The sequence below is a fragment of the Muscardinus avellanarius genome (genome assembly GCF_963383645.1).
Source record: "Muscardinus avellanarius genome assembly, chromosome: 1".
NCBI classification, from domain to species: Eukaryota; Metazoa; Chordata; class Mammalia; order Rodentia; family Gliridae; genus Muscardinus; species Muscardinus avellanarius.
Window position 1 is genome coordinate 122,039,660 of NC_137786.1, and position 12,960 is coordinate 122,052,619.

General features: G+C 44.2%; 1 protein-coding gene across 1 annotated transcript in view; it reads right to left on the bottom strand.

Moving 5' to 3' along the window:
- Positions 1–4,022: 4,022 nt before the first annotated feature.
- The window catches only part of CBL (Cbl proto-oncogene), a gene marked incomplete at both ends in the record, with an annotated part of 74,223 nt that continues 65,285 nt past the window's right edge, over positions 4,023–12,960 (bottom strand). The window contains 4 exons of the mRNA XM_080699923.1: positions 4,023–4,300; positions 6,637–6,819; positions 8,218–8,315; positions 9,062–9,187. Of these exons, the coding sequence (XP_080556049.1) occupies positions 4,023–4,300; positions 6,637–6,819; positions 8,218–8,315; positions 9,062–9,187 (685 nt within the window). The remainder of the gene's footprint in view (positions 4,301–6,636; positions 6,820–8,217; positions 8,316–9,061; positions 9,188–12,960) is intronic.

Here is a 12,960-nt window from a genome sequence, read left to right on the forward strand (position 1 = left end):
GATGTTTGGCATTTCAGAGTTGAAAAATGAGAAGACAAGTAACCTTGACTTTTGTGATGTGAGGTAGAATATTCTGCATTAACACCATTGCTGATCACCTACAAAAAAAGAAGAAAAACAAAAAACCTAGATCTTGCTATGGTATCTTAAAGGGAACATAGTTTGCAAATAAGTTATTCTACCAAAAAAAAAAAAAAAAAAAAAAATCCAGTTTTTAAGTTGCCATTTTGTGTGTGTGTGATACTGGGGTTTGAATCCAGGGGAATTCTACCTCTGAGATATACTCCCAATCCTATTTTTTATTCTTTATTTTGAAACAGGGTCTCACCAAGTAGCTGAGGCTAGCTGTGAACCTGTGATCCTCCTGCCTCAGCCTCCCAGGTACTGGGATTACAAGAATTTGCCACCACGCCCAGATACATTTTACTTTCTCATACAGGAAATAGCTATTTTAAGTATGAATATCCATAACTCCCCCTCAAAAAAAAAATTAGCTTTCTTTAACCCAGAGAACAGCTAAACTGTATTAGTACTATCCCATAACTGTATTAGTACTATCCCATAACTTCAGTCCTGCAATGAGAATAGCAAAATATGCACAGTGGGGATAGGAAAAGGGGTCAGAGGAAAACGGGCATCCACAGGTAAAGATTACAAGTATGAGAAGACAACTGCCCCGTCTTAACTAAAGGGAGGTATATAATACAGCCCACTGGTTTTTACACTTTAAAAGTCTTCCACTTTAATAGAAGTATGGAAGGGGCAGCTGGCAAAGTCCGGTCCTGGTGGCTACAAGATAGTGACCCAGCAAGCAGACAAGCTATGCAAAGCAACCCAGGAAGACAAGGAGAAAGCAGGAAACTGGCATGAACAGCCTAATGAATTTGAGGGGGGGAGGGAAACATTAAAATGGTTTTCTTAGCCATATGCAATTAGGAGGGACAAAATAGATGGGCTTGTCCAAAATGGCAAAACCCAAAGCCTGTTTATGATAGGGCAATTTAATTAAATTCAGAGCAAGAGACTAAAAGTAAATTCAAGTTCTGAGACTATAACAAAAACAAGAGCTGTGTGAAAATGCTCCTAAGGTTTGCCCAGCGGTTTCAGGCATGGGCCAGGTGTGTCTGCAGAGCACCCAAAGAACAGACCCTCATGAAATGGTCAAAAATCTTAAACGCTGTCGATACAAACAAGACAAGCTAATACCGAACCCATCAGTGACACGCGTGCTCAACACATGAACCTGGTCCCACAGCTTAGGGGCCGACAACTCCAAGAGCCACAAGGGTGCTCAGTAAGGAACAGATGAGACGCCCTTGGCCTAGCCAGGGTGGACAAAACCTCCAAGAAGATGTGGACGCACCAGACAGACAAGAGAAGCAGCCAATGCTTTGTTTTCATTTTCCTTTTTCTTCGCGGTACTGGGGATTGAACCCATGGACATTCTACCGCTGAGCTACATCCCTAGCCCTATTTTATCTTTTAGTTTGAAACAGTCACATTAAGTTGCGGAGGACCTTGCTAAGTTGCTGGGGCTAGCCGTGAACCTGCAATTCTCCTGTTTCAGCCTCCCAAGTACTGGGGTTATAGGCGTGTGCCAACACAACACTGCTCAGTGCTTGGTTTTCTTGATCTATCTTTAGATAGTATTTGCAGAGAAAGAAAAAAAATTACAATATGGGCAGGCCAGGAAACTGCTGCTGTCATTTTTTTTCTAGTTTTCTGCCTAGACCTTCAATACTGAAACATAATGCAACATGGATGTCAGTAGCTTTCAGGGGTGGACAGCAGGCTACTGCTTGCTATTCACTTCTGCCCCATGCAGGTTTCTCCTGCACCTGCCATGCACAGGAGCCACTGGTAACCATGGCAAGTCAACATGAGGCCCTGCAATACCTGCTTTGGGAATATAAACAGCTCTAAGTTAAGGGGTTAAACTAAAAGATCTAGGAGTAGCGGCATGCCAAGAGAAGAAAAGGCTTCAGTTCCGAGGACACCAAGACTAGAAAGAAAGCTGACTTAGGAAGGGTCATTTCTGTTTGGACACGAAGACAAAACCATGATTCAGATCCCAAGAAAGGGAATGTGTGGATGAGCAGGCTTGTTTCTGACAAGGAGGAAGAGTGCACACTGCTAGGGAGGTCGTGAAAGAACCCTTCTGAACAAAGAACTGAGTAAACCGACAAGTGGGCTCCCGGCTGGACTTGCAATTAGACAAGCTCTTTGTTCATATGTGACTAATTTTTTGGGGGGAAGGGAGTTCTGGGGATGGAACACAGGAGCAATCTATCTCTAAGCGACACCCCTGCTCATTTTTATTTATTTTGAAACAGGATCTCACTAAATTGCAGAAGGCCTCACTAAGTTGGTGAGGTTGCCTACAAACCTATGATCATCCTGTCTTAGCCTGTGATTAGAATAATTTATTGTAATGAATGATGTCTAATTACTGTGGAGAACTTAGTTATTATATATAAGATCTAAAGGGAAAAGCAAAGAGCAAGGAATAAAGAAACATTCCATTCCCCAAACCCTAGGCATGAGAGAAGCCAAGTCATTGGGAGCACCAAGGCAAGAAAGGTGCTCATTATCAGCAAAACACTGTGCCATCATAGGTATCCCACTCCACAAAGGGCAAGAAAAAAAAAAATTTTTTTTTTTTTTTTTTGGTGTGTGTGGTACTGGGGATAGGACCCAGAGGCATTTCAAACTCTGAGCTATACCCCCAGCCCTATTTTTATTCTTTATTTTGAAACAGGGTCTCACTGAGTTTGCAAATGGCCTCACTAAGTAGCTGAGGCTGTCTGCGAACCATGATCCTCCTGTCTCAGCCTCCCAAATGCTGGGATTACAAGCATGAGAAAAACCATTTTTCAAAGTCTAACCTGGCTCAGGCTCAAAGGGAGACAGTCATAAAATTGAAATTAACTCACTGGGAAGAAAATCAGAATAGATAAATCCTTATCATCTATTTTGTGCATCTAGATAGCATGTGAACACAGCTTTTTACAAGCTTCATGGTGTTTGGGCTGGAAAGCCATTCTGGAAACAAATGCTCTTCCTGTTAAGTGGAAAAACTCATGACCTACACCAGAACACACACCCAGCACCAAGGCAACGGACCCCCGCACTGTCTTCTGGGGAGGACATGGAATGTATCTGAAGGCCTCTATCTCAAATCAGCCATTATGTAATTAGGATAATTCGAACATCTTAGTTTAACATTTCAATGGTCCTACAGAAACAGCACTTTGGAGTGATCAGTGTTAGCTGCTACTATCAAATATGACTATAATAACATAGCAATAGTACTCTCCCACAGGAACCAACACCATCATACATAAGAAAGAACATCCTATAAGCTGCCTGGCCTCAGTAAGGCTGGTCACAGCAAGCCACTGCCAAAACCGAGGAGAAGGAAGGAGTCAACAGGGGAAAGGATAGAGAGAGGGTGTCTAAAAATGTAAGACTTGAGCTATGCACATGATAATCTAAGCCAAAGGGAGTGTTGAAGCTGTAACACACACTAGGGCTGGGTACAATACCACAGTAGATGGGAGTCTTTAAAAGATTCCTTCCTGAACCTCTGGTGTTAACTCCCCACCTGGAATTAACACATACAGCAGGATAATCTTAGAATCACAGGACACATACAACCACAGACAAACACATACACACACAGTCACATCTTTATCCCGGGCAAGTCTCAAGTCCTCAATTAGGGTTTACAGCATAATACTTATTCTACTGCTTTCTGGACTTTTCCCCAGGCAAGCTACCACGTAATAAAAAGCCACGCTCTCTCCAAACGGGGACTGAAGAACATCATTAAATGCACTCTCAAGACCAATATAATAATAAAGCACACTAGCTGCCCCATTTTCATTCCACTGCTTTGAAATCTTGGAACCACGGGTGGGATGCCCACAGAGAGGGCAGGGCCTTACTTGAAGCCCCACGGACGCGCCTCCACTAAGAGTTGGGCTCCTGAGTCCTCCCGACACCGCGGCACAGAGCAGGTGCTAGGTGGCCACGTGGGCAGGAGGGGAAACAGAAGCGAACTCCCGAAGGATGTCCTTGGCCATCTCGACGTTGTTGTGGGCAATGACCAGCGCCTTCTGGATGTCCTGGTAGGAGTAGCCCTGACTCAGGAGGCTCTCGATCTCACTGGATAGCTGTGGTGAGGGGGCCACTGCAGAGCCACCGCCTTGCTGACAGCTACCCGCTTTTCGCTCAGAGTTGATTCTCCGTGGAAATGGTTTGGGAGGCCGCTCTGGAACTTGGGAACTCTCGTTGAAATCTAGAAGAAATAGGGAAAAAAAAAATGTGCAAATCTGGCAAAATCTATATCTTACGCAGTATTTACAACATGCTAGTATCAACTGGCTTCCTGTCAACGAGGGCATGCAGTCTTCTTCACGAGACTGAGTTTTAGTGGTTCTAGCCTCCTCCTTACATAATAGGGGCCACCTTCTAAACATATCACACACCTGTGCTATTCAGAATACCGCTGAAATGATGAGCATATAACATCTGTGTCATGCTTTATCCCTGGCAACCTTCTCACAGGCACAGTCATCTAGGTTATTTATTTTTAATTCTGTGTGGCAGCTGGGTGTGGTGGTACATGCCTGTTATCCCAGTACTTGGATGGCTGAGACACAAGGATCACAGGTTTGAGGCCAGCTGGGCAAGTAGTGAGACCCTGTTTCAAAACAAAACAAAGCAGGGCATGGTGACACATGGCTGTAATCTCAGTACTTGGGAGGCTGAGACAGGAGGATTGCAGGTTCAAGGCTATCCTCAGCAACTAAGTAAGACCCTCTTTTAGCTGGGCGTGGTGGCACATGCTTGTAATCCCTGCACTGGGGAGGCTGAGACAGGAGGATCGCACAGGTTCAAAGCCAGCCTCAGCTACTTAATGAGGCTCTCAGCAACTTAGTGAGACCCTGTTTCCAAATAAAAGAAAAAAAAATAGGTCTGGGAGTATAGCTCGGAGTTAGAAAGTCTCTGGGTTCCACCCCCAATACCACCACCCCCCCAAAAAAGACCCTGTTTCAAAATAAAATAGGGCTGGGGGTGTAGCTAGGAGGTAGAATGCTTCTGGTTCAATTCCCAGCACCAGTACGTACGTACATACATACATTCATATAGGCTGGGAGTATGGCTTTGAGTAAAATATCTCGAGTTCATCCTCTAGTCCCCAAAAGAAAGCTAAATTCTGAGCAAACCTGAGAAGATACTGAATTCTACCTCTACAAATAAGGAGACAGAAATCAGCCCAAGTGTCAATGTAGGCACAGTAAGTCAGGTGGGGTGGTGACCTCCACCTGTTGTACCCTAAACATCTTTTCACCAGTTGTCCTAAAGGTTCTCTTCAATTTCCAAAGTGACAGCAACTCTGGCCACTGCCCTACCAGGGGGTCACAAGTGCAAGAAGAGCAGCCCTTTATAATCAAGGCCCAACACAGGCTGGCTCCCAGCCCATTTTGTGTGTGTTACAGACCAGTACACCTCTTTCTAGTTGAGAAAGAGGCCAGGAAAAAGAAATATGTGGTCTGAACCATCAAGGTTTTGTTTTGTTTTTGTAGTGCTGGAGATTAAACCCAGTGGCATTCTACCTCCAAGCTATACTTCTATTTATTTATTTACTTATTTATTTGTGCGGGTCTGGGGATGGAACCAAGGGACATTCAACCTCCAAGCTACACCTCCTGCTCTATTTTTTTTATTTTTACTTTTAAAATTTTTTCTCTTGAGGCATTGTACTCATACATCATACTGGGGTAGCAAACTTGTGTGGACATATATGTATACTTCGCCCATTTTTATTTTTTATTTTGAAACATGGTCTCACTAAGTTGCGGAAGGCCTCACTAAGTAGCTGAGGCTGTCCGTGAACCATTGTCCCCTGGTTTCAGCCTCCCGAATGCTGGGATTACAAGCATGTGCCACCAAGCCCAGTTCCCTTTAATTATTTTGAATCAGAGTTGCACTAATTTGCTGACACTGACCTTGAACCTAAAATCTTCCTGTCTCAGCTTCCCAAATATTGGGATTATAGGCATGTGCTATCATATCCTGCTGAACCATTAAGTTTACTGTCACTCAGCATACTCAAAGAGAGCTAGCAACTCCACCTACTCCCAGCACACAAGGAGCCATAGTTTACAGCTGTCATTCCTCTTCCCCCCTCCTCCTCCTTCCTTTTTTTGTGTGATACTGGGGATTGAACCCAGGGGCATTCTATTTCTGAGCTACATGCCTAGCCCTTTTTATTTTTCTTATTTTGAAATAGGGTCTTGCTAGGTTGCTGAGGGCCTTGCTAAGTTGCTATGGTTGATTTCCAAACTTCAATCTTCCTGCCTCAGCCTCCCAAGTAGGATTACAGGCCTGCGCCACCACACCTGGCTAGGAACAAGCTCATTTCTAAGTCTGGCAAAGCTCTAAAGATTATGACTACAATTTCACTTCCTAATATGGACCCAGGGACAACTTTCCTCCCATCTAGACAGTGTTTAGTCTACTGCTTCTACCTCCTGACTTCCTGCCACCAGAGGAGGTCCTCTGTGTTTCACTATCAATTAGGAGCCAGATAGCAATCCAGGACAAGCCCAGAGCGGCTTGGAGACTTACTTGTTGAGGGATCGCCATCCAGAGACAACCAGCCAAAGGCAGAGCTGGCATTAGAGATGTCTGAAAGAGTTCTGCGGGCCAGTACCACTGGGACTGGTGGCTTAGGGACATCATACCCATCATCCTCATTTTCTGACTCCTCAGGCCCAGTGTTGGTGTGGGCTGCAGCCATACTCCCGTCTCCTGGGGGAAAGTTGGTAAAGTTATCTTCTTCTCTGACATACCTTATCTAACACATTTCGGTCTAAGAGTATATATTCACTCATAAATTTACTACATCTGACAGCTACGTAATATCTACGGTGGGTCAACACCACCTAAGGCCCAGTGGATGAGGCTAAAACAAACAGAAAATAAAATCTGCCCCAATCCCACAACTCTCCTTTTGAGACTGCACAAGGTAATTTTTTTTTTTGGGGGGGGGCAGTATTGGGGATTCTCAGGGGTATCCTACCTCTGACCTACACCCCAAACCCATTTTTTATTCTTTCATTTGAAACAGGGTCTCACTAAGTTGCAGCAGGCCTCACAAGTAGCTGAGGCTGACTGTGAACCCTGATCCTCCTGTCTCAGCCTCCCAAGTACTGGGGTTTCTAAGTGTGCAGTCACCACACCCGGCTGCAAGGTAACTCTTGCCAAGATGAGCAGGCATTGCGGTATTTTACAGCATCTCATAGCAGGGGATCAGCCAAAGGGCCCTACCACGTAAGTTTCTTCAACTTTCAACTGGTAAGCTAGTTAACACAGAACAGGGGAACACAGCAGTCACCACCCATACACAAAAGAATTTCACCAATGCCGTGGGAATCAAAGAGCTGCCAGCATCACAAGTCCAGGCCTTAGAACACAAATGTCTCCAGGCCACAAGAGGATGGAAAAGCAAAAGGAATTAAGAGGGGAACGAGCATCTCACCCATGAATCAAAGACCTTTTTCCAAACAAGATTACTGAAAATAAGGTTTCTCACTAGCCAAATGTCTGGGCTCATTCCTTTAGCACATCATTTTTATTTTTGGTGGTACTGGAGGTCAAATCCAGGGTGTTCTACCTCTGAGCTACACCCTTGGCCCTTTTTTTTTTTTTTTTTTTTCCAGGTCTGGGGATGAATCCCAGGTGCATTTGACCTCCGAGCTACACCCCCTGCCCTATTTTTTATTATTTTGAAACCGGGTCTCACTGAGTAGCAGAGGGCCTCACTAAGTAGCTGAGGCTGCTGCGAACCACGATCCTCCGGTCTCAGCCTCCCAAATGCTGGGATTACAAGCGTGCGCCACCACGCCCGGCTCATCCCTTTTTATTTTTTGTTCTGAAACAGGGTGTTGCTAGGTTGCTGAGAACTTCCCTATAATGCTGAGGCTATCTCCACCAAGTACTTAGGATTAAAGGTATGTACCACCACGCCCAGCTCACATCAATAATTATAGTGTCTCACTAAGTTACAGAGGACCTCACTAAGTAGCTGAGGCTGTCTGCGAACCCGCAATCCTCCTTTCTCAGCCTCCTAAGTACTAGAATTACAAGCGTGCAACACCATGCCTGGCTTCACATCAATAATTTTTAAATGACAGAGAGGCTACTCACCAAGGGTGCTGTTCTCAGTGGCAGATGGTGCCTGGGACTGGATCGTATACATTGCTTCATAAGTACAGCCATCAATCTGCTGGTCACAGTCACATGCTCTGAACCAGAAGGAAAGAGGCAGGCACTATGATCTTTGGATACAGAACTGTGTTACTTGCAAACGTGGTAAGGCTTTTTTTTTTTTTTTTTTTTTTTTTAATACTGGGAATGAAACCCAGGGGCATTCTACCTCTGAGCAACACCGCTAGTCCTATTTTTTATTCTTTACTTTGAAAGAGGGTCTCACTAAGTAGCTGAGGCTTCCCTTGAACCTGTGATCCTCCTGTCTCAGCCTCTCAAGTACTGGAATTACAAGCATGAGCCACCACCACGCCTGGCTTATTCTTTATTTTGAAACAGGGCCTCACTGAGTTGCAAAGGGCCTCACTAAGTAGCTGAGGCTGTCCGTGAACCGTGATCCTTCTGTCTCAGCCCCCCAAATGCTGGGATTAGGAACATGTGCCACCACACCCGGCTTAGTAAGGCTTATTTGCAACTACCCTAGCTCCTGGTCCTCTCAGGACAAACCATTCTCCTTGTGCCACAGTATCACTAATAAATGCTGTGAGACTGACTCTGTGGCAAGTTACAGATGTATATATTCTGAAAGGTAGTGAGACCTTGAGAGGTCATAAGTAAGCTGCTTGCAGCTACAAGAGGCTCAACACTGGGGCTCGAGTTATCTTTCTGCTGTTAGTACTGGCTGGGTAACAGTATGTGTAAGCAGCAAGCCCAGTAGGTAAGGGACATCAGCTGAACTAACCACAGAGGCATGTGGTCCCAAAAAGAGTTGCTGTGAGCTTACCGTGAGCTCTGGGCTGTTTCTGAAGGCCTCTGGAGCGTTAGAGGCCTTGAGGAAGGAGTCATGTACTCTGTGTCCTCCTCACTCTCACCTTGCTCCCCTGGTGGCGGCTTTGGCACAGGAAGAGGTCTGGAAGACAAAGAATAAAAAATAGAAGCCAGAGCCAGGCGTGGTGGCACACGTTGGTAGTCCCACTACTTGGGAGGCTGAGACAGGAGGGTCACAGGAGGGTCGCAAGTAATGGGACTCTCAGAAACCTAGGGAGACAGTTTCAAAAATAAACATGAGTTGGGCTGGGGATTTAGTTTGAACATCCTTGGGTTCAATCCCCAGTACCACTACCAAAACATGACAACAAAACAGCTGGGCCTGATCGTGGATATCTGTAATCCCATTGGGAGACCTGAGACAGGAAGATCACAGATTCGCAGCCAGCCTCAGCAACTTAGCGAAGCCCTCTGCAAGTTAGTGAGACCCTGTTGCAAACTAAAAAATGAAATGAGGCCGAGGGTGTAGGTCAAAGGTAGAAGAATAAACAAGCTGTAAAACTTTCAAGTATAAAATAAGCAGTTTCAAAACAGACACAATCCAAATTTGACAAAAGCACATATCACCTAGGGAACTATTATTTCTACTGACCAACGTAGGTAATTAGGAAAAAAAAGCAGACGAACTAACAAGTCCACTTCCAGGTGCCCAAATGTGTGCCTATTATATCTGAAATGTGTTACATGGGGACAGGTAGCTGCTTCTAGTTAATCTCAACCTCCAAATAAGCTTCATTATTACAGCATCCCAGTTCTATAGTTATGCCCATAGTTTTTCTTTCACTAGATATGAGATAAGAAATAGCAGGTCGTTTTCTGACTAGATGTTAGGAATGTATACCAAATCCCAATACTAAAGCCTACCTATGGTTTCAAAGACTACATAGTTCATCAAAAGCTTTCTCACATATTTCCCTAGAGTATAAATGCTTTTTCTCCTCGCTATTTCATAAAAGAAAAATCTAGCTGGGTATGGTGACACATGCTCGTAATCCCAGTACTTGAGAGGCTGAGACAGAAGAATTGTAGGTTGAAAGCTAGCGTTGGCAATTTAGCGAGGTTCTCAGTAATCTAGTGAGACCCTCTACCAAATAAGAAATAAAATAGGGTTGGGGGTATAGCGTGGCGGTAATATGTGTCTGGGTTCAATCCCTAGCACCAAAAATAAATAAATAGATAAGTAAGTAAGTAAGTAAGTAATAAAAAAAAAAAAGAAAAAACTAAAAGAAAAAAGGTAACTAGGAAGTTCACCAACTCTGGGACTAGACCTTGGGTCTCCGACTCCTACTTGCTGCTAGATCCATATGCAATTCTCACACAGAAGCTTCTCTTTTTTTTTTTTTTGGTAGAACTAGAAATGAAACCCAAAGGCACTCTACCTCCGAGCTACACCCTTAGCCCTATTTTTTATTCTTGGTTTTAAAACAGGGTCTGAGTTGCAAAGGGCCTCACTAAGTGGCTGACGCTGTCTCTGAACTGCGATCCCCGTCTCAGCCTCCCAAACCTGGGATTACAAGTGTGCGCCACCGCGCCGGCCACAAAGCAGCTTCTGAAACCTAACTTATACCACCCTCAGCCTCTAAAGGAGACCAAGACAGAACACCAACAAACTGCATAAGACACACACACACACACACACACACACACACACACACACACACCCCTGCTTCTTGGAGTGTGAATTTCTTAATATTTCTCTCCCCCTCCCTGTATACTTTTGGCATATTCTAAATATTCTACAAAGTGTACCTCTTATAATTGCCCCTCTGTAATTAACATTTAGTTTTGAGATCATAAACATAAAATACAAGATTTCTAATTTATGTGTACATATCATATCACTGAAAAATTACCCTTATGTCTGCCCTGCTAAAATTCAGCATGTATTTGTTGTTTGTGCACTGCGTGGTGAAGGTCTGAGGCGGCAGAGTACTGGTTTGCTCTCAAATACACAAATAAGCAAGACAGACCGATGGACGAAATGCAGAGTGTGTGATGACACAAGTTTAAGAAAGCACGAGAAGGTGGCAGTGACATGTGGCTGTGGACTGTAGGATCCTTTCACCCTTACTCTGGGTTTCTCCTGGGCAGGGGGATATTAGAGACTGAAAGCCAGGAGTGTTCCACCTTTGAGCTATACCCCCCTAGTCCTTTTATAGCGTCTTGCTAAGCTACTGAGGCTGGCCTCAAACCTGTGATCCTCCTGTCTTAGCCTCCCCAGTACTGGGATTACAAGTATGCACCACCATGCCTGGCTGTCTGGGTTTTACAGGGGGAGAACACCAAGTGTCAGAGATGGTACAATGAAATAAATGGGTACTTCCCTCCCTTCCATCCTTCCTTTCTCCCTTCCTTCCTTTTTTGTACTATGGATTAAATTCATTCTACCTCTGAGCTACACTATACCCCAGGCCCCTTTTTTTAAGTTTTCATTTTCTTTTTTTTTTTTTTTTTTGGTGGTACTGGGGTTCCTGGAAGCCCTTCTACCTCCGGGATACACTCCCACGGCCTACACTCCCAAACCTATTTTTTAACCTTTTTATGTGAAAACAGGGTCTCTTAAGCCAGCGCGCATGGCTGGCTCCGAACCAGCAAGATCCTCCTGTCTCCGCCTCCCAAGTGCAGGGATTACAAGCATGCGCCACCATGCCCGGCAAGTTTTCATTTTCAAGTAAGGTCTCACTAAACTGCTAACGCTGGTCTCAAATTCACAATCTTAACTGGGTGTGGTGGTACACACTTGTAATCTCAGTACAGGTTCACGGCCAGCCTCAGCTATTTAGTGAGGCTCTGTTTCAAAATAAAAAATAGCCGGGCGTGGTGGTGCACGCTTGTAATCCCTGTGCTTGGGAGGCTGCGACAGGAGGATCGCACAGGTTCAAAGCCAGCCTCAGCTGGCTTAAGAGACCCTGTCTCCAAATAAAATATAAAATAGGTCTGGGAGTGTAGCCCAGAGGTAGAGGGCCCCTGGTTTCCATCCCTAGTACCACAAAAAAAAAAAAAAAAAAAAAAAAAACAGGGCTAAGGGTATAGCTTGGAGGTAGAATGCCTCTGGAGTCAATCTCCAATATCTAAAAAAAAAAAAAAAAACAAACAACAAAAAAAAAAAAAAACAAAATCCAACCAACCAAACAAACAAAAACCCCGCAATCTTTCTGTCTCAGCCTCCCAAACACTGGATTACAGGTGTGAGTCACTCACTTGGATCGGTATTTCCTTATATAACTATAGAACTTTTCTGGAGTGTAATTCAATAAAAACATCTAATCATATATGTATACCTTTAGTCTCAGAAATTCCATTTCTAAGAATTTTTCCTATGGGAATAAAATGAAGAATACTCAATATAGTATTATACTGAAAAAATAAGCAATAACCTAAATATCAAATAATAGCGTTCTGCATAAACTCTGACCCACACAGACTGTAACAGACCTGGAGCCAACTGTCTCCCAGCGCCTCAGGTTCTGATCAGAACCTCAGAGGCTGCAGCCTACTTCTGCATCTACTCCCTTACAGCGCCTCTTACCGATGTTAAAAATGAGGTTCCCCTTGAGTTAAGTCACACTGCTTTACAATCCCCTGAAATAACCTGAAAAACACTGTAACAGAATGTAATGGCTTGCAAAAATGCTTGAATATTCCTAGTGAAAAATATCAAAAATATAATTCCACACATACAAGAACAACAATGCATATAAGCCATGTTGTTAACAACTACTACCTGTTTCAGTATGATTAAACCCAGGGGCATTCTATCTAAGGCTACACTCCCAACCCCCTCTTCTAATTGTGTGTGTGTGTGTGTGTGTGTGTGTGTGTGTGTGTGTGTGTGTATTACTACTACTAGAGACT